Source organism: Phocoena sinus, chromosome 5 (genome assembly GCF_008692025.1).
Source record: "Phocoena sinus isolate mPhoSin1 chromosome 5, mPhoSin1.pri, whole genome shotgun sequence".
NCBI lineage: Eukaryota > Metazoa > Chordata > Mammalia > Artiodactyla > Phocoenidae > Phocoena > Phocoena sinus.
The window spans coordinates 114,749,789-114,775,131 of record NC_045767.1 but is presented as its reverse complement, the minus strand read 5'-3'; the positions used below and the strand labels follow the sequence as shown (position 1 = coordinate 114,775,131).

At 40.5% G+C, this 25,343-nt stretch overlaps 1 protein-coding gene across 7 annotated transcripts in view; it reads left to right on the top strand.

Annotated features, from left to right (window-relative positions):
- SMAD1 (SMAD family member 1) overlaps positions 1–25,343 on the top strand; it is a 78,574-nt gene that overhangs the window by 41,795 nt on the left and 11,436 nt on the right. For all 7 annotated transcript variants that reach the window (XM_032633081.1, XM_032633080.1, XM_032633085.1 and 4 more), the window contains 3 exons: positions 17,777–18,034; positions 21,100–21,216; positions 24,320–24,541. In XM_032633081.1, coding sequence (XP_032488972.1) covers positions 17,777–18,034; positions 21,100–21,216; positions 24,320–24,541 — 597 coding nt within the window. The remainder of the gene's footprint in view (positions 1–17,776; positions 18,035–21,099; positions 21,217–24,319; positions 24,542–25,343) is intronic.

Sequence of the window (25,343 nt, the reverse complement as noted above, 5' to 3'; positions counted from 1 at the left end):
ACAGAAAAAAGAACAGCTGATTTTACAATGAGTTATTTTTAAAAGAGAAAACTAGTGGGAGCATGTCACAGGGACACAGAGGTCAGCTTGAAGGGGCTGCTTCTAGCTAAATCAGACAATTTGATCAACAAGATATTTAAGGGCAGAAATGAATTATCAGCCACTGGGGGATAAAAACAGGGATCCATGCTGGTAGTATTCATTCTACTCTTACAGTAGAATGCTGATTGCTGACTGGTAGATGTGGAGTGGAGTTCTTCAGGAAAATCAGGACAAATGGGGACGATTAAAGGAGATACTTCTCTGTAGCTGTAAGGTTAAAATATGGTGGGGCGGAAGCTCAGGTGAGAAGGCCTGGACTAAAATTTTGGCACTTGGTATATTTGACCTTGGGCCAGTTGCTTGTCCTCTTTGAGCTTGTGTTTGCTAACCTGTGAAATGGGGAGCGATGGTATTTACCCTCCAAGGTCATGCTGAGGCTTAAATTAAACAATGCACATGAAAAGGCTTTATGCATTCTGGAAACATAATGTGGCTGAAACAGTGAAACATAGAGCATAACTTTTGTGCACATCTTCTTTAGAATAAAAACAAAATTTGTAATGTTAAGTTTTCACTAAACAGATCTTCAGGAAACTATAATACAGTTGACCCATGAACAACTCGGAGGTTAGAGGCACAAACCCTCCATGCAGTGGAAAATCCACGTGTAAATGTATAGTCGCCCTCCATATCCATGGTTCTGCACCCTTGGATTCAATCACCTGTGGATCGTGTAGTACTGTAGTACATATTTAGTGGGAAAAAAATCCGTGTATATGGATCTGTGCAGTTCAAACCCATGTTATTCAAGGGTCAATTTTTACAGTATTAATAATAGTAACAATAGAAATTAAAATAGCTACTTTTTATGCTTACTGTGTGCCAGGCACTGTGCTTATGGATTCACGTGTATTCTCATTTCATCCTGACCGAGCTGTGAAAGGTAGAGAGAGGTACCCACCGACAGGGCCACTTAGCTGCAGTTTAAGTAAGTTGTCACATGGCTTGTAAGGGGAGAGGGTGGATTCAAATTGAAGTCTAAATGCAAAGTCCATGCTGCTACCCACCACACTACTGCTTCCCAAAAGAAGTCGTTCCCCCCACCCACCCTGATCAATTTTCTCTCTCTGACAGAGGGAAAAGGTATCCACAATTTTCAGTGGTAGAGCATTTGATCTGAAATACATTTGTGCAGCAGCGGCTTGAATTTGGGGTTGCTAATGGTAAATTCTGAAGCACACCTGTGCTTTAGATGCTTCTGGAAGCTTTATTTGTGTTTATTTCCCATTGGTCACTCTTCATCATTAGATAATAAGTGTCTGTTTCCTAGAATATATTTGAACTCTGAAAGAGAACTAATTACATTCAGCTGCAATTAGAAATGAAACCAAGCTGCCTGGTGTGACACCTGGGGATGGCCATTTCCATATCAATAGCGTCTGATAGATGATTAGACGCGCTAGGCCGAGGGCTGACCAGAGCCCAGGAACTTGCTAAAGCTAACTGTGTCACATTGAGAGACACCTACCTCCCCCACTGGTTCCTGGTTGTATACTTATCAGCAAGTCACTTTATCTCTCTCTACCTCAGTATCCACCCTAGGTCGGAGTTGTTACGAGGATTAGATGAGTGAACATTTGGTACAGCCCTTGGCATATGTAAGCACAATGTAAATGTTAAATGAAAAGGAAATCTGGGAGAAGTACTACTCTTCCCATTTTACTAGTAAGAAGTTCAGTGTAAAGAGTAAGTTCCCTGTTAATCGTCTAGTAAATAACTAGACAAGACTTCTATCCAGAAGTCCAAAACTAAAGCCTGCCTCTAACTGTTCCTAAACTTCCGGTGTACCTTATGAAGGACTTTTTCGTCTCCTGGCATTTTTAGCTGACACCCTGAAGTTTTTCTACCTCTAACAAACTATGAAGTCTCCAATAATATAGCATCTTCCTTCTGTGGTAGTTAAGCAAATAAGTATTTGGCAAAGGAAAGGAACCTAGGGTAAGGATGGGAAGGAGACCTGGAGGGAGGAGCCAGCATTTGAGAGGCTGCCACATGCCACCTGCCAGAGCTTGGCCACTAGCCCTGCAGGGGGACAAAGGCCTGTGCTGTCTGATTCATGCCGCTAGGACCCTGGGCTTCTTGGTCCAAAGACAGTGCTTTTTCCTTGGCACCAAGACACCTGACCAGAAAAACTGGACACTTTGTGAATGTTCTTGTCAACTTGGTATAATAAGGCCATGCTGTTCTTTTCTGTATCATTCTAATTTAATCTGCATACCTGAGAACTGGGACTGAAGCTGTATGGAGTTTTAGAGTTGAAAGGGATGATTTCTAGAAATCTGACTAAAGGTGAGAAAATTGAAGTTCAAGCTCCACAGCTAGTTAGAGACGTAGACAGGGCAAGAGGCCTGGGGCTGTGTTGCCCACAAATATGGTAACCCTTCATCTTCCCCACCCAGGCTGCATTCAGCCAGACTCCAGGAGGCCTGATTTATTGTGTCTGGGATGAGGTACAGGAATCTGCCTTTAAACAAGTGTCTTGCTAAGTCACCGAGGACTATACTTTGAGCAAGACTGGTCTGTATTAATCAGGTTATAATAAGCAATCTAAGAACAGTCATATAATTCACAAACATACATTAATTGAAAAAACACTTATTAGGGATCTATTATATGCCAGGCACTGGATGATACCGTGAAAGAAAACTCAATTCTGCCCCCAAGGGGCTTATGGTCTGGGTGAGGTAAAGTCAAATTAGCAATAAAATGTTACAGATGCCATGATGATCTAAGCCACAGTGGGGCACAAAGAAAAGAGGAATTCATTTCTCCTGGAGCTGAGTAGAAAAACCAAGAAAGATACCATAAAGGAGATGGCATTAGAACTGAGATGAGAAGGATGTCAAGTGAGCAGAGGCACAGGAGTATGAAACCAGCAGGTGGAAACTGCAGGAAGCTCCGGGTGGCTGGGTGAAGTGACAGGGCAGTTACCCCAAAGATAGGTTGGACCCTGAATCTGCACTAGATCGTGGAGTCTTAAAGGACGTACTGTGGGCACGTAATCTCTCAGATGAGATGTATTTCAAAGGAATCACCCACGGTGTACAAAAAAAGAGAGAATCCCCAGCCTGGAATTATCTAGGAAGTTGGGTTCTCAGAAGCTGATTTCAATTCAGGCTCTTTTTAAGTCAATTTCATGTTGTTTTGCAGATACTTTTATTGAATATACTTCATTTCTCTGTTTATATTTAAATTGTGTTCACGTGTTCATCTTCTGTTCATGTATTTGTACTCGAGTAATTGATACATTCCTAGAAAACAAATATTACAAAGTTGCTATCGTTAGGCAAAATCGTCCTAACTTTTAAAAAGATGTTCCCTCAAAAAACTAAACAGAAGAATGGAAAGAGAATTTTAAATCCACAATCTTTTTACAGTTTGGCAGTACTGAGTAACATAGTCTGGTGGTTATTATGTACAGACCTTGATTCAAACCCTGGCCCTCCACTTAGCAGCTGTGTGACCTTGGACGTGTCATGGAGCTGGACTGAGCCTGCTTCCTCATCTGCTGTGAGGGTTCAGGGATCTGTTATAAACTCCGTGTGGGCAGGGACAGTGGCCGTCCCGCTGACGTCTGCACCTGCCATGTCCCACCCAGAGCCTGGCCCTGAGGTCAGTATTCAATGGGCATGTATGTAGTGCCCAGTGAACAGTATCTAGTTTTACTTCAAACCCTCCCTTCTGCCGCCTGACCACCAATAAGCACGCAAAAAGATAAAGGGCCACCACTCAGGGATTTGGGGCTATATTTGCATTAAAATTTAACCTCGATTAAAGGTTATGAGACTTTTTTTTCAGTGTAGTTTCCCTGACATATCCTGAGGTTAGGAATTTTATTTCATAAATGCATATACTATTAACTTTTAAGTAGTCTTACCCTCTCCTCCACTCTCTCCTGGAAACGCTTCTATTTAGAAGGTCATGAACACACACCATATTTAGGGACATCTGTCTAGTTTAGATATTACACTGGGCACAGCTGCTCTGGCAGCTTGGCTGCCTTCCCCCTTTCCCCTTCCCTCGTGCCCCCCGCCCCCAGCCGTTTTCAGGTGAGAATTGTGGCTGCTGGACCAGCTCTCAGGCTGTTCTCCCATTAGCCCTGGGCCACCTTCCTGCTCTTGGGTGGCCTCACTGGCTGTCCTGAGACCCCAGTGAGATGTGGTCTGACACTTGTGCACCGCGACGCTCCAGATTTCCACAAGCAGCAGCGGCAGACTCACACAGTTTAGGGCAGGGAGGGCCCTCGGGATTCAGACCCCTTGCTCTTCGGAGTGAGAAGATTGAGACCCTGGGAAATTAAGTGACCTGCTCAAAGTCACAGAACTAATAATTATCATAGCTAGGCTAGAACTCAGGCGTCTCGACTGTTACTACCTCAATTCATTTTCCAGGTCTTCGGAACTAAGGGACATTTATGTACCACTGGGTCACAGCCAGCTTATTTGCCATCATGTCTGTGTGGACAAACATAGGCGACAGCCTGGCAGCTTTGTTATCAGAAATCGCTTGTGTGTTAAAAAAAAAAAAAAATTCTCGTCCATGAGCATTTGGCAGGTCACAACCTCGTCAGCCTTGGTCTGGTCACTAGACTACTTTACACTGATGACTTGGTGATAGAATTTCAAACAATACTTCAAAATCTTGAACATGTTCACAAATCTGGAGGGTGTACAGGAATACTTTTCACAACTCAGCCCCTCTCTGCAATGTTAGCTGTTTCTTTTTCATTCCTTTTCCTTGTGCCCTGGTAACACAGAAAAGCTGAGTCCAGTAGCAGAATCACAAATGTCTTCTGAAACTCGCTTCCTGAAATGAAAATACCTCCTGAAACTTTCTTAGTTTGGTTTCCCTATTGACTGGAAAAGGGATTTTATTTATTTTTTAACTAAAAGGAACACATAAATACTTTGAAAAGCAGAGATATACATCACTAAGAAAAGGCAGAAATCTGACCTTTTTCCTCCTGGGAGGTCAGGGAAAGAGGGGAAGAAAGCTCCCTCCTTTTAAAGACATACAGCAATTATTAGAGATTTTCAAGTAGGTGGAGGGAGGTGTAGTGATATTACCTAGGAGCCTTGACCTCACCCCCTACTAGAACACACCTGAAGAGGTGGTGTGCAACCAGCTCAGGCTTTTTCTGTTTTGTTCTTTAACCAGGGGTACAACTCCTAGAATATAGGAATGACACAGCACAATCTGATTTTTCAGTGATTCAAATCAAAAAGAAATTCATGTGTGTAAAGAAAGTGTTTTAACACTGAGCCCCTCTTTCAAAGGAGATTCTTGTAATTCAAATTAGCCAGTAGGAGCAGCCCTTAAAGGGAAGCCGCAAACTTCTCTCAAGTTGCCAAGTAGGAGTAACCTTATCAGTTGCCGAGGAAAAGGGTCCCCAGAAGCGTCAGTGCTCCCATATTTCTGTTTTCCATAAAATGGAATAGACTGAAACATGGAAAGAAATAGGAAGAGGAAGGCATTCCTCACCCTCTCTCCCTTCCTATTTCTGACCTGAGTCAAGCATAGAGTTTGCAAATCCTACTTCTTTCAGCTGGGTAATCATCCTCTCACCCAAGAAATAAGAATTGCACATAGGGGGACTTCCCTGGTGGCTCAGTGTTTAAGAATCTGTCTGCCGATGCAGAGGACACGGGTTCCAGCCCTGGCCCCAGGAAGGTCCCACATGCCGCGGAGCAACTAAGTCTGTGCGCCACAGCTACTGAGCCTGTGCTCTAGAGTCCATGAGCCACAACTACTGAACCCACGTGCTGCAACTACTGAAGCCCACACACTCTAGGGCCCGTGCACTGCCACTACTGAACCCGTGCACCACAGCTACTGAAGCCCGCACGCCTAGAGCTCGTGCTTCAAAACGAAGAGTAGCCCCTGCTCACCGCAACTAGAGAAATCCCATACACAGCAACAAAGACCCAACACAGACAAAAAAAAAAAAGAATTGCACATAGGTTTACTTACACATAGATAATTGGTCTGGATGTTTATTCTTTCCTTTTCCCCCAGTAGAAAACATACCTTAATATTGAAATATTGCTGAAATGAAAGGAACAAGGACTGGGGATGGGGGGTGGGGAAGACAGCTGGGAGGGAAGTGCGCTGTCCTTCAGGATCCCACACAGGCGAGGTGCCTGGGCCTTGTTGTTTTCGAGCAATTTGTGTATATAGGCCTAACCCTGCCTAGCTAGCTCCCCCCCTGCCCCATCTCTTCTCTTCCACATTAATACTTCTTTCTAGGACTAGCAGCTGTTCCACACCCCAGAACCATTTCATTCCTCTCCTTAATTTAATCAGTTATTGTTTATAGTTTGGATGACCATAAAACTTATTGTCTAAACCAGAACACTTTTGAGAGTGACAGACTCACCTATTAATAATTCCATCGGACAACAGGTACAGACTGGGATTGTCCAAGGCAGGCCAGAATATACAGATACTCTACTTATAATCTTCAACTACACAAATCAGTTTTGATAATGATTCATCTCTTAGCATCATCAAGGAGTTAGAAGTGTCTCATAACTGGACTCACTCAACTGGACTGGAGTTTTCTCCTTTCAATTGAGCGGACCTTTAATTTGTCCAGAAACACTTCTAGACTTTATTCTACTCACCCATCTCTTAAACTGTATCAGACATAATTTAACATTCTTGGAAGGTTAGTAATCGAGACAGCAGAACCTCAGTGGTTGACAGTGCTCATTGCCTTTGTCTCAACTCTCGCCCCTTTCTCTGTGACCTTAGGTAAGTTATCCCTCTAGAACTCTTATTTGCAAAGTGTGATAATGTGATCGGCATGGTTCCAGGCTTAAAGTAAATATTAGTGGTGGTAATCTGAATTTTGTAGCTTCTGATGATCACCTGAAAACCAATTTGATGAACATCTCCTTGCTTCTACATAAATGCTCTTAGTTCTAGAGTCTAGCTTTATATCTTACCTGCCTCCCTCCTTGCTGTGACCAGTCTTTTTGCTGTAATTTTCTGAGAAATTAGTAACTTATTAGAATTGTGATGCTGAGTAAATAGGAAATCCACACATTCAAACCACCCCAGCACAGTGTCCCACACCAGCTACTCAAAGCCATAGGTAACATGGCAAGCACATCTTCCTGGAGGATCAGTTTTACTAGATTGTAAATTGTTTAAGATATCACTTTTATATTTAATAAATAGTGAAGAGCAGGGTGTAAAATGTATATGAGTTGGTTAAGATAAGGCAACATGTCGATGTAATTTCAGTTCCAGTGGTGCTGCTGGGACCCCGGGTGAATTCACTCTCCTCTCTCACTGATGCTTACCTTGGTGGAGAATGTTGAGAAATACTGGGAAAATGTCTTTCAGAAACATTCTATGGGTAATTTGAGAGGGTTTGAAGCACTGGTTGCTGCTATTGTTAGAGGGTTAAGCTGAACTTTAGGTAAATTTGACAGAAATGTCTTCATCCTAGAGTGTATAGGAGGATATCTGTTTATATTTTTTACGTTGCAGTTCTGCTTATTAACTTTGAACAGCCTGTAGAAGACGTATGTCTTAAAGATTATCACCCCCTTCAGCATAAGACTTCCTTGCGGCTCTTTCCTTTTGGTATCTTCAGTTGGTTTTCCCTGTAGGATCGGGTGTATCTGTGATAGCAAACTGGAATTCCTTTCCTGAATGGGGATTCTGAATTGGGAGATGTACATCTTATATATAGCCCCAGAAGAAGAGGTTGTAGGATAAAACTGTGTTAATTGGGGATGTAGTACTGTTGAGAGCTCAGAATAATGGTTTGCAAACCTTGAAGATGGGATTGGGAAAGGAATAAATAATAGAAAATTTTAGCCGTTTTTTTAGATTAGCAAAAGACAATTTTAAATTGCCTCTTCACATTCATTTTTTGAACAGCTTTATTGAGGATTAATTGGCTTAGAATATACTGCACATGTTTAAAATGTACAGTATGATTAGTTTTGACATACACGTGAAAGAAACAACACAATCAAGATAATGAACATACTCATCACCCACAAAAGTGTTCTCCTGCACCTTTTCAGTCTCTCCCCCCAGCCCCGACTCTCATCCCCAGGCCACTACTGACCTGCTTTCTGTCACCATACATTGGTTTGCATCTTCTAGATTTTGTTTGCATGGGATCATACAGCGTACACTCTTTTTCTGTCTGCCTTCTCTCAGCATATTATTTTGAGACCGATCCATGTTGCTGTGTGAATCAATATTTCATTCCTTTTTATTACTGAGTAGTATTCCAGTGTATGGATGTACCATATTTTGTTTATCTATTCATGTGTTGATGGACACTTGGTTTGTTTCCAGTTTTTGGCTGTCACAAATAAAATATACACATCTTTGTAGATACATGTTTTCATTTCTCTTGGGTAAATACCTAGAAGTAGAATGGCTGGGTCATATGGTAAGTGCTTGTTCAACTTTACAAGAAACTGCCAAAATTGTCCAAAGCGGTTGTGCCATTTTACATTCCAGCCAACAATGTGTGAGAAAATCCCTGCTGCCATTACTTGATATGGTTAAGCCTTTTAATTAAAACATTTTATTGTGGTAAAGTACACATAATGTAATACTTATCATTTTAACCATTTATAAGTGTACAATTTCATGGCATTAAATACATTCACAGTGTTGTGCAACCATCATCCAAAACTTTGTCATCATCCCCAACAAAAACTTGGTTCCCATTAAACAATAACTGCATCTTTTCCCTTTCCCCCAGCCCCTGGTAACCTCTATTCCACTTTTTGTCTGTGAATTTTTCTATTCTAAGTCCCTCATATAAGTAGGATATTTTTCCTTCTGTGTTTGATTTACTTCACTAAGCATAATACTTTTAAGAATTTCTTTGATGAAGGGTGTGTTCACATCTTTTACCTAATTTTTAATTGGATTATTTGGATTTTTATTCATGAGTTTTGAGAGTTCATTATATATTCAGGACACAAGTCCTTTATCAGATATGTGATTGCAAATATTTCCTTTGAGTCTGTGGCTTCAATGTGTTAAGTGTAAGACAATACTTCAAAATAAATATCCTTAAACAAGCATTTGTGGGGAAAAAATCGGAAATTCAGAAACTAAATACAGAAATGGATAAAAATTGGAAGAAAATCAAAGAGAATTGATGGAATTCAGTAAATAAATTTAAAAGAAAAACATTTCATAAATAAAGAATAAATTTCAATGTGCCAAAGAACAGTAGATTTGTATTAAAATGTAGTAAGGTTCATTGAAGAAAGGCAGGAAAAAAACTAAAGGAGTGAATAAGAAATTTAAAATGAGATAAAAAGGGTCTAAGAGAAAGTGATTGGAAAGGACAACAAAGAAGACCCAAAATATGTATAACTGGAGCTCCAAAGTACCCAGAGCCAGTAGAACAGGGCTAATACTTTAAAACTTCCCAGAAGTTAGAGAAGACCTAAATCTACATATTGAAAGAACTCAGCTTACACTTGGGAAAATTCATCTAAAATGATCAACTCTGAGACATATCCTAGTAAAACTATTAGACTTTAAAGATAAAGGAAAGTCCTCAGGGCTTCCAGGTAAAAAGAGCACATTACTTGTAAAGGCAAGAAAGTAAAGCTAAAAATCAAACCTCTCAAAAGCATCATTTAGAAATAGGCAACAGTGAAAAAGCATTTCAAGAAACAAGGAAATCAAGGACAAGCCAAGCTCTCCTTCAAGCATCAGGGCTATAGAAAGTTTTAAATGTGCAACAAGTCAGGGAATGCTGTAACAATGAGCTAGCTCTTCCTGAGGCATCTGCTGGGGTCATTTTATTCAACTAAGATATGACTGGGGAAAGTTTGGCAAAAGGACAGGTGGTGAGCATTTAATATATTCAGTCATAGAGATAAGGCTAAAATAAGTGTAGTGATATGGATGAAAGAATAGTATATAAACTTTATTCTGGCAAAGTAGAAAGAGTACAACTATAAAAATGGAATAGAAGAATAGGGAAAGGGGGAAGGTAAAATAAGTTCATTGATTTTATAGGTGATAGATGAGAATTAAAAGATACCATTTAAAACTGACCAACTAGACGGTATGAGGTTGAGCAAGGAAAAAAACAGATGGAAGACCTTAAAAGATACAAATAGAAAAATAACCATAGCACAGCAATATAAAACTATCTTTAGGGTTTCCTTTAAAAAAAATCGAAGACAAATAATTACATCACATAAATATAGTAAATATAATATTACAATAGCTCTAATAAAAAAATAACATGACAGAGTTGAGACCAAACATCAGTCATATCAATAAATGTAAATGGGCAGGAATTCCCTGGTGGTCCAGTGGTTAGGACTCCACGCTCTCACTGCTGAGGGCCTGGGTTCAATCCCTGGTCGGGGTACTAAGATCCCACAGGCCGTGCGGCATGGCCCAAAATAAAAATATACATTATACATATACATATGTATGTATATATATATATATATACATATATATATAAATGGGTTTAATCACCTATTAAAGTTAAAAGGTTTTCAAGTTGGTTCATAAAGCAAAACTTTATGCTGTATTCAGAAGACCCATCGGCACCCCCCTCCCAAGTGATTAAAAAGCTAAAAATCAAGGAATTGGCAAAGGTATATCAGGCACTTATAAACAACAGGAAATGGGGGATTGTGATTCTAATATCACACAAAATAGAATTCAGAAGACCAAAAAGCACTGACACAGAGAGCACTTTGAAGTGAACATATATGCACCAAACATCACACCAACCTCCTATATAAAGCAGGATATGGCAGGGAAAACGAATAGAAACACACCAATAATGGAAACTTTAATACACCAGTCTAAATACAAGACAGGTCATGTGGGAAAAAACGTAAGTAATCATAGCAGCCAGAGGTGGGGAAACTGCCCACAGGCCAAGTCAAGTCTGTTACTTGTTTTTGTAAATAAAGCTTTTTAACACACAGACACATCCACTTGTTTACATATTGTCTATGGGTTTCTTACTACAACAGCAGAGTTGAATAGTTGTGACAGAGGCCCTGTAGTGCACAAAACCTCAAGTGTTTACTCTCCGATCCTTTACAAAAGAAGTTCACTGACCCCCCCACCCCCATGCTGGAGACCTAAGCAACATTATTAATTAGGTAGTTTTTACGGAAACGTATTAAACACTGCATCCTAATAATAGAAAATATACCTTGTTCTCAAGTGTGCAAGGAACACTCACAAAAATGTATAATATTGTAGGTCACAAAGAAAATATCAAGTTCATAAGTTAGAAATACTGCAGTGAGCATTCTTATCACAATGCCATAAACCTAGAAATTTGAAGCAAATAAGCTCTTCTCTATGGGAATTTTAAAACTTTTCTATTAAATGACCTATTGGCAAATGAGAAAATATAAAGATAAATTACATAATTTCTGGAAAATAATGATCAAACAACTACATATTAGAATCTGTGGGATGCATTTAAACCAGTGATCAGAGAAAAATTCATAGCGTTGGGAACACCTATATCAGTAAAATGAAAGAAATAAATTTTAAATTCCCAATCAAAAGGCTAGGAAAAGAACACTGAAGTAAGCCAAAGAAAAAGCAAAAGTATGAGGACAAAGATAATAAAGATAAAAGCAAAAAATAATGAAATAGTTAAAAAAAAAAAAACAAAAAACAGATCAAGTCAACAAATCCAAATCCTGGTTTGAAAAAAAAACAATCCAAGGGTCAATTTAATAAAGGAAGAAAAAGGTGTTGCAAGAAGGAAGCACAAATATAAAGTAAGAAATAAGAAGGAAATAGATATTGATAAAGAGAATACAAAATTTTACTGTAAGGTTACTTAGCATACCTTTATGCAAGTAAATTTTAAAAACCTAGGTGAAATGGATAATTTTCTTGAAGAAAGTATAATTTAACAAAATTATCCTCAGTAGACATAGAAAGCTTACATTTATTTACAGAGGACAAATAGAGAACGTTTTAAGGAACTATTCCACAGGAAAGCACCAATCCCAGAGAGTTTAAGAGAGGGAGTCTACCAAACATTCAGAGTCTGTTTAGAAACATAAACTGTTTCTGAGCACACAAACATTTATGAAGCAGGTGTAACGGTGACATGACAACCTGCTAAAGATAGCACTCAAAGAAACTTACAGATCAATATAGTTTATGAATATTAATATAAAGATCTGAAATAAAATATTAGTTATAAGACTCTAATGCCCCACATTAAGAAAATAATACATCATCACCAAGCAGGTCTTATGCCAGAATGTAGGGATAATTCACCATTTTAATAAGTATAAGAAGAAAAATCATAATATCTTTAGAAATGCTGATCAATCTTCTGACAAAAATTCAACACCTATTCCTAGTAAAAACACTCAACTATAGGAATGGATGGATACTTCCTTAACATAATTTATATATGTCAGTCCTAAAGTCAGCATCTTACTTAATGGGGAAACACTAGAGGCATTCTCAACAAGGTCAAGAATAAGTCATGGAAATTCACTATCTCCATTACTTTTTAACATTGTATTGGCACTACTAGCCAGTGCAATCAGACAAGAGAAAACAATTCAAAAGGAAAAAGTAAAACTAGTTGGAGACGTGATCGTTTGCTGGAGAACTCACTCTATAATGAGTCAATGCTAAAAATAACTCAGACAACAAAAGAATTCAGCCAGATAGTAATATATATAAAATAGCATGGAAATATCAATAACCATATATATAAATAATTACCAGATAGAAGATATAATGGAATAGAAAACTCCATTTAAAATAGCAACGGAAAAGATAAAATACTTAATTTTATAAGAAATGTTTAAAACCTAATGCAGTGTTATAGATTGAATTATGTCCCCCGCAAAATGTATCTGTTGAAGCCCTAATCATAAGTATAATACCTAAGAATGTGACTGTGTTTGGAAGTAGGGTCTTTAGAAAGTTAAAATGAGGCCATTGGTCTGGACCCTAAACTGACTGGTGTCCTCATAAGAAGAGGAGATTAGGACATACAGAGGAACACCAGGGAAGTAAGCTACGGGAGAACGCAGCAAGAAAGTGGCCATCTGCAAACCAAGAAGAGAGGCCTCAGGGGAAACCAACCTGCCCAACACCTTGGTCTCAGATTTCTAGCCACCAGAATTTTGAGTAAATAAATTTCTGTTGTTTAAGTCCCCCAGTTCTGTGGTACTTTGTTATGGGCAGGCCTGGCAAATTAATACAGGCAGTAGCCATGGGGCAGTTCTGAAAGATGCAAAAGTAGAGTTGACAGACCTTCCTAGTTCTTGAATAGAATATTTTAACATCATCAACATATTCTTACTAAATTAATGTTTTTTGTTTGTTTGTTTGTTTTATTTTTGCGGTGTGCGGGCCTCACTGTTGTGGCCTCTCCCATTGCGGAGCACAGGCTCCGGACGCACAGGCTCAGCAGCCATGGCTCATGGGCCCAGCCGCTCCGCGGCATGTGGGATCTTCCCGGACCGGGGCACGAACCCGTGTCCCCTGCATCGGCAGGCGGGCTCTCAACCACTGCGCCACCAGGGAAGCCCAATTAATGTTTAAATATAATGTGATCCCACTAAAAGTACCAGTAATCTTTTTTTCTGGAGGTCGACAAGGTGATAACCAAAGTTCATATGGAAAAGTCAGTGTATGAGTAAAACACTGAAAAAGAAGAACTGTGAGAGGGGACTAGCCCTACAGATATTAGCATGTACTATAAAGTCTCTATAATTAAAGCAGAGTGTTAATGGGGCACAGACTAGAATGGAATGGGAGGGAATGTCTAAAGATAGACCCTAACATACATGGACATTTATGAGAAAGGTGGTGTCTCCAACCACTAGGATGGGTGGGCTTTTTTTTTTTTTTTGGCCTCGCCGCGTGGCTTGGAGGATCTTAGTTCTCCCACCAGGGATCGAACCCACGCCCCCTGCAATGGAAGCATGGTGTATTAACCACTGGGCTGCCAGGGAATTCCCCAGAGTTGGGCTTTTTAATTAATGGTATTGGGGCAGCTGGGTAACCATTTGGAAAAAGATAAAGTTAGATCTATTCCTCGTACTATAAATAAACTGAACTCCGAATGGATCAGAGATTTAAGTAAAATATGAAACTTTATATGCACTGGAAGAATGCATGGGTGAATTCCTCCTTACAGTCTGGGTGTAGAAGGCGGCTTTTTATCCCTCAAAATCCATATGCCATAAAAGCAAACATTGATAAATTTGACTATCAAAAAATAAAAAATAAACTTGCACGTAAGCAGAGCCAAAAGACAAATTGACAGATTGTGATAAGATATTTGTAACGTAATATATCATGGGCTAATGTCATATATATATATATAAATGAAAAATGGGGAGATGAAAAATGGGCAAAAGGCACAAGCAGGCAATTCACCAAAAAAAGATAAAAATACATCTTCTGAAATACATGGAAAGATGATCAACTTTCACCATAATAGAAGTATAAATTAGAATTGCACCATAATACCTACCATTTTCCACCCATCAGATTATCAGAAAAAATTTTTAAAAACCTGTCAGCATAGTCTGTTCAGGAGGCTTTGAGGGAAAAGTCACTCTAATTTGTCGCCGGTAGCAATGCAAAATGGTACAACCCCTATGTAGGGATACTTGACGATAACAAAATTATACCCACATTCACCCTTTCACCCAGTATTTCCACTTCTAGGAATTTACCCTGAAGATACACCTTTAACAATACTGCAGTATATGCCTGGAGTTATTCATTGCAATATAGTATGTAATGGTAGAATATTGTAAACTACCTAAATGCCCAGACGTTGGAGATTGGTTGAATAAACTATGGTGCTATTAGCTGTAAAACAAATAAGGTCAATCTCTACAAACTAATATGAAGTTCATCCTAAGATATAGTTGAAAAAGCTAAGTGCAAAGGCTGTATAGGAGGCTGCCTTTCCTTTTAGTAATAAAGATGAAATAAGAAAGCAAACATTTATCTGTTTAATTTCAAGAAGAAACACAGAAAGGATAAAACAGAAAAAAATGAAATTGATTATCCTCTGAGGAGGTTAGATGGGCTGATAAATTGTAATATATACATATGATGAGATGCTACACACATTGGATGAATCAATCATGCAGACCATAATGCTGAGCTTAAGAAGCCAGACACAGGAGTATATACGATTTCATTTATACAAAGATTTCTGCATTTCATTATAGGTGTGTGATACCTCAGCACCTTTTTAAAGTTCATTAAAATATACCTGTGCCTATATCATCAGCAGCAAAATCATCTCATCTTAATAATCAGAGGTGAGAAAAAGGTATCGATCTCGTCAAGTTCATCTATAGAATGCTGCTTTGTTGTCGTTGGTGGCTCACATCCCAGGTCATGTACAAAAGCTGATTGATCTCACCTGTGGTGTACACTAAGGGCAGCCCAGTGCTTTAGAGCCAGACCACTGCACACCACGCAACAGTTACACAGGAACACGTGCGTGCGTAGTATCAGCCGGAGGTATAGAAATACATTGCCTTCTGCTGCCACTGTCATCTGCAAGCAGTGGGAAGAAGTAAATTCCCAGTTCTAAAACTCTGTTAGGCAATAAGAGTCTCTAAAACAGGGGCTCCAGTAAGCGGGTGTGGGTGGGAGAGAGGAAGGGAGAGAGAGGAGAGGTGGAGAACTGTTTTAAGTTGCTGTCTGGTGCTGTAGTTGGCAGGAGGGGTTTAGAAGCCAGTATTTTCCACCTTTTAAAGGTACGGATCAGAATGGAGGCTGTAGCTAGATGACCATAAAAGGCAAGCTGGGAAGCGGTAATTCAGGCTGCAACAGTTGAAAGAAAAAAGTGTTTGATTGCATAGGTAATTTAAAGATATTGCACTATTTCAGAGCATGTATTTATTTTGGAATATAGATTTCTCTTGGTGTTGGGGGAGCCTTTGTGACAGTTGGGAACTTTGTCGATGACAAAGCAAAGTGGTTTACATTTCAAATGACTATTGAAAGGTAGGAGGAATTAGGCCTTCTTTTCCCTTCCCCCCACTTTTTTCCTTCTTGGGTTTTTTTTGGGGGAGGGCGTTGGGTGTTTTGGAGTGTAATTGATTTACAATGTTGGGTTAGTTTCAGGCATACAACAAAGTAATTCTGATATATATATATGTATTTATTCTTTTTCCACTATAGGTAGGAATCATGCTTTTGATGACTTGATTTGGACAGATTCCATCACTGTGAAAAAGGAAATACATTTATTCTACTAAAAAGATTTGTTTCTAAGGGATCAAATAGTAGGGGAATTAGCAAATCTTATTGCTACAGGATTACCGAGAAATCTACGATACAGCACACGAGAAATTTTAATACCTTCAAAAACTTTTTTTCTTAAACAATTTTCAGCTCATAAATTAGTGATAATCCAAGCATTAAGAGTACTTTTTCCTGTAGAAATGGTATCAGTCATGGATAGATTCCCGGAAAGCCCTCAAAAATCTACTTAATTCCTAATGCCACTAAATATGGTTTCTTTGGGAAAATGTATTCTGAGGCCTAACTCCCAACAACAATAACAGATTTTAAATCTCCTCTTTCCTCCCATGTAGTTTACCAGATGGGTTGTTTTTCTCCTTCCAGCCAAGGCCACAAGAGCAGTAGGGATTCCAAGGACCTTGATTATGGGGAGGAGCCATCTGGTGACCCTGGCAAGAAGCTTCTAACCCCAGTTAGGGCTCTGGAAGCCAGCCTGCCCTTCTCTTTATCATTGCCTTTGTAGTGGCTTTGCCCCTGGAGGTTTCTGAAGGTTGAGGACCATGCTAATCATTAACTCCTTAGGTTCCTAACATACGGAGCTTTTAGGAATGGCTTAAGTTGTTTTATTTCCTTCTCTCCTGGTGTGTATGTTTTTTGGCCTTTGTACCTTGAGTATTCATTCAGTTAGCAAAATGTGGATTGTATGACCTGTTTCTTCCTTGGCCTATCAGGTAGTGATAAGGATTACTGAGAAGTGGGTAAATACATTAAGATCCTTAGAGGGAAAATGTTCATAAAGTATGACTGCTAGGACACAACATAAAGTCTGTCCCACAAAAAAATCATATTTTATCTAATTAACTGTCTTCATTGGCATTTGGATTTTATACAGCTCATTGTATTTACCCTCTCAACTTTATTTATTACACTTCCTTTGATTTAAAGTGAGTTAATGTGTCCATTTAAAGCATTTGTGGTGAATAACTCATAGCATTCGATAAATATTATTAACTCTTAAATGTGGAATCTTATCAGCCAGAGATGTAAACTGGAATTGTCAGTGGCAATACATGTTCCTAGTTGTGCTTTGGTTTTTAGTGAATGAAAAAATTAAGAATAAGGGAACCTTAACATTTTTAACCTAAAAGAATGTATCTTGCAGACTTTCCTTGGGCAGTTTGTCAATGCTGCAGGTCCAGGCATAGGCCATCAGTGATTCTAAGGAGACCGTAGAGTTTACTGCATTTATTCCTGAGTGAAAAATGTCTTTTCATTTGAATGGTGCTTTTCAGTTGGCAGCATGACAGTCTTCGAATAATTTGTTGTTACTTACAGATTAGGTTTCAGCTTTATTGTGTTTTATTGTGACGTTATTAACGATTTTCATCATTCTCATTTTTGTCCCTCTTTTCTTCTCTTTCCCTTTTTCCAGTTCTTCCTCCAGTACTGGTTCCAAGACACAGCGAATATAATCCTCAGCACAGCCTCTTAGCTCAGTTCCGGAACTTAGGACAAAATGAGCCTCACATGCCACTCAACGCCACTTTCCCGGATTCTTTCCAGCAACCCAGCAGCCATCCGTTTCCTCATTCTCCCAATAGCAGTTACCCAAACTCTCCTGGGAGCAGCAGTAGCACCTACCCTCACTCTCCGACCAGCTCAGACCCAGGAAGCCCCTTTCAGATGCCAGGTAGGTTGCAGTGTTCAGTGATGTTCTGTGGTCAAATTGTCATCACAGTGTTAAGGCGAAGCTGGGTTCCCTGGAATGAAGAAAGTTTCCAGTCCTGGTACGTGGCACTGCGCCTCTAGAACTCAGGATGCAACTTTGAATGAAAGGGGACTTCTAGCCAAGTAAGCCAGTGTTTTATTTGTCTGGTACAGATGCTTGAATACATTTTCATTTTTGATTTTTGAAAGGTTTTAAAACAGCTGCATCCTTCTGGGAGTGGCATGGTTGTTCTAGCCTTTGCGCTTGATAAAAGAACGAGGAAAAAAATAGCATGCTGCACACATTTGCTGTTCCCATGCAAGGAAAAATCCCTGTCGTAAGCGCAGCCTCAGAAAAGATATTTCCTGGGGACTCACAGCCCACCACACAACTTAATTAAATTCGTTTAAGTGGTGACGTAATCCCAAGAAACATATACTTTAACAACAAAAGACTTGCATCAGGAGTACTGGAAACCATCTGCTTGTTTAACTTTAACAAAGACAAAAAAACCATTATCCTTCATTTTTAGACTTCTCTGGTGGTGTAATGTTTGTCAAATTAAATGATTAATTAGGACATTATATTTTTCGAGTTATAGGTTCATAAGCGAGCCCCTCAAAAAATGATTAGTGCCCAATTTCTCGCCAGCAGACCTCACAAAGGATACGCCAAGCAACGATACACTTGACATCTATTAACATTGCAGGAAGGGAAAATGAGTGGGCGAGCACGTTTAATGTATCACTTGAAATGTTTTTGGGCAGATTTGAATTCAACAGCAGAGCTGGTGTGTCCTCAAAAATTGAAAAGTGGTCCACACTTGATATTCCTATCTTTTATTTATATATTTATTGCTTTTTTACATTTTTAGCCTATTATTTTGCACTTTTGTTTTTGCGGTACGCGGGCCTCTCACTGTTGTGGCCTCTCGCGTTGCGGAGCACAGGCTCTGGACGCGCAGGCTCAGCGGCCATGGCTCACGGGCCCAGCCGCTCCGCAGCACGTGGGATCTTCCCGGACTGGGGCACGAACCCGTGTCCCCTGCATCGGCAGGCGGACTCTCAACCACTGCGCCACCAGGGAAGCCCCTGCACTGTTTGTTTTTCAGTCGAAAACGGTTTAAGATGAGGGTGAGGGGGGCTTCCCTGGTGGCACAGTGGTTGAGAGTCTGCCTGCCGATGCAGGGGACATGGGTTCGTGCCCCGGTCTGGGAGGATCCCACATGCCGCGGAGCGGCTAGGCCCGTGAGCCATGGTCCACTGAGCCTGCGCGTCCAGAGCCTGTGCTCCGCAACGCGAGAGGCCACAACAGTGAGAGGCCCACATACCGCAAAAAAAAAAAAAAAAAAAAAAAAAAATAAGATGAGGGTGAGGGATAGACTTGTTTCAAAATCAAGCTAGTATCATCTGGTAATCTGCTATCCACCACACTCCCTCCTGGACCCGCTGGGTTTGAGGAACAGGTTAGCGGTAAGGAGATTGTTTCGGAAGGCTGTGGAGCAGTGGCAGACCCAGGGTGGGCCCAAGAGTGAAAAAACTGAAGATTATTGCTTGAATTTACACCTTGTCCCCAGCTGTCAGGGATTAAGGCACAGGCCAAGTAGAGGAAATATGGAGCAGAGAAAGCTGAAGGGGTGGGAGGAGGACCTTGTGGGGAGAGCAGAGCATCACCCAGAGTATCTGGTGCCTCCCAGGGACGCTGATGCCTTAAGCCGTTGATGAAGTTTTCACCAGCTTGTTTGCAGAAATGGTATTGGATTTGGTCTCAGAGGAGGCTCTTTGTCTTCATTCCTGGCTGGAAGTAAAGCAGAGGCAGTGTTACAGCTGCAGGGAAGAAGCTGAATTTTAAAAAGCTGGAGAAAGGGTGGAAAATACATCCAGATCAGGTCCCCATAGTCCTGTCTTTGTGCTCTGAGGCCTGGCTTGTTAGCACCTGGACGGTAGAAGTGGCCAGGTTGTGATTCAGCTGGAAAGTCAGTCTGGGAAATCTCTTGAGAAACTCTGAAAGAGTAGTGTTCGCTTTTTCTATTTGATGGTTGCCCTGAGTGGTCTAGAGTACCTGTCCAAGCTATTGGTGGTTCTTTGAGGTGAAGCTTTGTTCTCTGCTCTGTTGTATGTGCTAAGTGGTATGAGGTGAGCTCACCATAGCCCATGAGGAACTTGTTTTTCCATCACAAAGGATTGTTTGTGGGAAATCCTTATTTAAGAAAGCACAAGACTTGTGTTAGTGTTCTTTGTTTCAAAAATCACACTGTTTGCCTCTTATTTGCCAGTTAGCTGTGAGCTTTCCAGGAGAAACATGTATGCAAATTCTGAAATAGAAGATAGTTGCGACAAACTGATTTCTTTCCTATTATTCTGCTACTAGGGATTTTGAAACTCGTGATTATTATTTTTTTTAATATGAGTACAGAAGATTTAAAAAAAATTTTTATTGGGGTATAGTTTATTTACAACATTGTGTTAGTTTCAGGTGTACAGCAAAGTGAATCTGTTATATATATTTAAGTAGGTAGGGAGAAGGTAGTCCCAGCAGATTTCTTGAAGTCATGGGAAATTCACAGTTGGGGTCAGCAAGTTGGCTGTAATGAAACTCAGTTGGTAAATCCCTAAGAGCCCATAGATTTGATGCAAGAGACCCTGAAGCTCCTTTTCTTAAGAAGTCCTGCGTAGCTTTCGAAGGTTTTCCGTCCACCAGGGAAATGATGAAATGCAGAGGCCCTTTTAAAGTGGGTTGGGTGAAAGCATGTTTAAATGCCCCTCTGATTGTTTTAAAATGGCATGATCCTTGGTAGGCAGACAACTTCTAGAACTGGCATACGGTGCTTTCGTCCCACTGAATCTTCACTGCAATTGTATAAGATTATTTATTGCATAAGATGGTAGTAATTTTCCAAAAGTGTACACCAAGTCCAGCGCCTGTAGCCTCTAATCTTCCGATGGGGAGGTTGAAAGGGCAACTTAATCTCTTAAGAATTTCGGCACCGAAGAGGATATATGTTCTAAGCACGTGTGTTTACCAGGGCTTTTTTTCAAATTTTGTAGCCGATACACCTCCACCTGCTTATCTGCCTCCTGAAGATCCCATAACCCAGGATGGCTCTCAGCCCATGGACACAAATATGATGGCGCCTTCACTGCCCTCAGAAATCAACAGAGGAGGTAAAATGAATTGCTGCCTATTCCCTTTCAGAGTCTGAAGTTTATCTGTCCAAGTGTTGCTTTCTCTCACAGATTTTTATGAGTCTTTAAAAAGATAGCTATTTGAAAAAGATAGAGCACTTATAGTAAGAGAAGCTCAATGGAAAGACTTCTTTGGATTACAGATAAGCCTTTTATATGAAGAACAGGCACACTGATTTAACTAATGAAGGCCTAGATACAATTGTGCAGTCATCTGTTTATAACTTCAATACTCAATACTTTTGAATTGGTGATAAAAGAGTATTTTTATGTGAAAGACAAAGGATGTTGAGGGAGAAAAAAGAACGTAAAACTAGAGTTTTCACTGGTGATTTCCAAAATTTAAAGTTCACATAACAAGGCTTTCCAAAAGGTTCTTTGGTCGTTGGAATAGATATTCATAAGCCCCATCTATTTTTCTAGGCCTCATGCAGCTGAAACAAACTAATAGCTTTTGTTCCCTTCTTGCTCTATTTGTTTGTTTCTTACCTTGTTACAAGAAGGGGTGGGAGGCGCATGTTTTTCCTTTTCTTACCCTGAGGAGCTGACTTCTTTTCCTGTCTAGTAGAGGGTGGGTCCTTGTGATCCCTGGCAGTGTCTGAGAGGAGGATGCCATCATTCTGCCAGGTCTGCAGAGGCTTAAGCGAGCAGGGAACTTGGGTACATAAGCGTTGGGAGAATCCCTGAGCATCTGTAAGAAGTCATGACCACACATTGAGTGAAACTGTCCCCAGGTGACCTCCCCTGGAGGAAAGTGCTTCGCTGGCCCGCTCAACAGCGGCAGAGATGGATCATTCAATTTGTATTCATTTAATGCAAATTGAAGTTAAAAAGCCATTTCATTACTAGGTATGTCTCATCTCATTCCTATCACTTTTGTAGTGAAGGTCTGGAGATACCTCAGACCTTGTCAGAGTTGCTGATATCTTTTAACTTATTAAAAGTTGTGGATGAGCTCAAAGAACCTTCCTTCAGTGTGCAGTGTATTAAATTAGGATTTACACCTTTTTAATCTGTCAACATTTCTTATATCTTTTTTATTGGCTACGTCTGTCATCTTTTTTAGTAGCTCTGTATTTTGATAATCTCTAGAATATACTCTCAAACATAAAATTATGAGTTGACAAAGATTTTGGTTGGGGAAAATAACTCCTGTCTCACACATCCTTGGAATGTGTATTTGGGGAACAGAATAGCAGGAGAGAATGGGCACAGCACTGTGAAACAGTTATAAGCCTGTGGACCTGCAGCCATGGTGGCTAAGCCCAAAATGTCTGATTTCAGGAAACAGACCTTCAATTTGCTTTAAAATTTTTCCTTTAAATGGCTTAAAATTCTTTCCCCATTAGAATAAGTTTACACTTAATATTTTCATGAGGACGGGCTATTGGCCTTGTGGTCGTTATACTTTGGTGGTTTTCCTGGAGCAGGGGTCAGCAGACTGCAGCCCATGGGCCACTTCAGCCTGCTCCCTGTTTTTGTAAATAAAGCTTTATTGGGACACAGCGGTGTTCATTTATTACATATTATCTGTGGCTGCTTTTGCACAGCTAGGGCACAGTTGAATAGGGGCCATAGAGACCACGTGGCCCCCAAGACCTTTTTGGCCTTTTACAGAAAAAACAATTGTCAGCCTCCAACCTGGGTGAATAGTCCTGTGAGCAATCCTGATAGCTGGTTCAAGCCCTCTCTTAGACTTCCCTGATGGTCCAGTGGTTAAGACTCCGAGCTTCCAGTGCAGGGCGTGCGCGTTTGATCCGTGGTCGGGGAAGTTCCGCCTGCCGTGCAGCACAGCCGGAAAAAAAAAAAAAAGCCTTCTCTTTATGATGTTGCAGTCTTCTTTAAGATTTGGCACCTGTAAATCACTAAAACTTTGCTCTTTGAAATACAGCTTATTGACATGGGATAACACTTAGCAAACAGGGAAGATGGTGTATGTTTGTGTTCAGCTTACCTGCTTAAGTGTATAAAGCGGTTACTGTATGTGTGGATTTTCTTAATGATCATTTTCCTTATTTTCTTTACCGAATTCTACAGTGAAGCTCATTTTAATATTCGTGGAGGTTGATGTTAAGAACGCAGAGGTCATTCTCCCTTAACAGTTAGAGTTCGTGCTTGCAATGTGGATTTTCTCTTTTTTTTTTAAGATTGTACACTTCATAAACCTCAGATCATTACATATCGGCATACTAGATACATATGGTTTGTATTCCTGGAATTGCTAAAGCACTGGTATAAGAGGTTTTACTGCAGAAGGAACTTATCTTTAGAACTTTTTAGTTGCAAATGTTTAGAAGCATGTTCTGTTTGGAGATTTGTTAGTCTTAAGAGATTTGACTTAACAAGCTGCATCCTGTCGGTAAAGCTGGGTAATTTCCATTGTTGGCCCATTCTGGGAATGGAGAGACAAAACACACCTGCTCTGCATGACTTAAAGCAAATATAAGGAAGTTAGCATGAAATCTGGATGAGAGAGATAGGATTCATCCTGTAAGAATGGCCAGCTGGCAGGATTTCTTCCTGAGCTTGAGGACTGGAGCAAAGCTGTAGCTGTGAGAGTTATTGGCAACCGAATGTGAAGCAAGGTAACTTCTTATCAATAATTAGAAACTGATTTTCATTGCTTTGAAAAAGCCTCGGCATACTGAGGCGTTGTCCAAAGTAATTCCTCTTTGTGCCAGCACCTTTGGCACATTTCCTGTCCTCTATTGTTCTCTCCGCCCTTGTTTTTTCACTTGCCACTTGTTGCGTCTCTTTAGCTGGTGAGCCAGGGTCAGTGGTGGGGTCATTTCCATTTTGGTGAATTACAGAGCGTTCAGCACATGCCGTTCGTGTGCTTGCTTAGCCAGTGTCTTGGTTACCTGATGGCCACTGGAGAAAATATCTTCCAGTGAAAGGTGAATGTCGCACTTAGCAAGGAGTACCTGCTTCTGAGATCAGAGATGAACTCTATACATCATCATAGCAGTGGCTTCTTCACATCTTCATTCCACGACCCTGAGCCAACTTCACCACACAAGTTCCAGTTTTTGAGAGCCCGGGGCACTCACCGTGGTTGACTCTAAGCTTTTCTTTCTTAAAGATGTTCAAGCAGTTGCTTACGAGGAACCAAAACACTGGTGCTCTATTGTCTACTATGAGCTCAATAATCGTGTGGGCGAAGCTTTCCACGCCTCCTCCACGAGCGTGCTGGTGGATGGCTTCACCGATCCTTCCAACAACAAGAACCGTTTCTGCCTTGGGCTGCTCTCCAACGTCAACCGGAATTCCACTATCGAAAACACTAGGCGACATATCGGGAAAGGTGAGCTTTCACTGGAACCTCTCTCAAATGTTTGTCTGTCGTGTCCCTCTTCCCCCAGAACTCACCAGTCGTTCCTGGAGTCAATACCAGATGATATATACTTGCCGGTACGGTCTATAAATATTTTTTCAATTTGTATTATCAGGAAGTTCTTCATTTTCCAATCAGTGATTTTTGCGGTCTCCTGACTCATAATAATTATAGCTGGAATAGTGATTTGCTGTCTGGGGACACCATTCTATCACATGTTTTGCCAAAGAATGAAATAGCTGTTAAATTCTTTACAACCTAAAACTAAAAGCAAAAAGCAAATGAAAACAAGTAAACTGAATGTATTTCAAATGAATACCATGACCCACTGGGGAAAAAAAAAAGAACTAATTCAAAATAACTTATGAATATATAGTATTTGGCTATAGAACCTCAGCCTGAGCCAGGTAAGGTAGAGCGACTGCAAACAAATCCTGAACTCTTTTTAATAGACTTGATTATTTAGTGGCAGTATGAAGGAGACAGTTATGAAATTTTAAGATGGATTATAATATTAAGCAAATGACTAAATGTGTGGTTGTTGGGGGTAAACCTGGGTTTTCACTGTGGAATAAGAAGAGACATACAGGGCTTCCCTGGTGGTGCAGTGGTTGGGAGTCCGCCTGCCGATGCAGGGGACACGGGTTCGTGCCCCGGTCTGGGAAGATCCCGCATGCCGCAGAGCGGCTGGGCCCGTGAACCATGGCCGCTGAGCCTGCGCGTCCGGAGCCTGTGCTCCGCAACGGGAGAGGCCACAGCAGTGAGAGGCCCA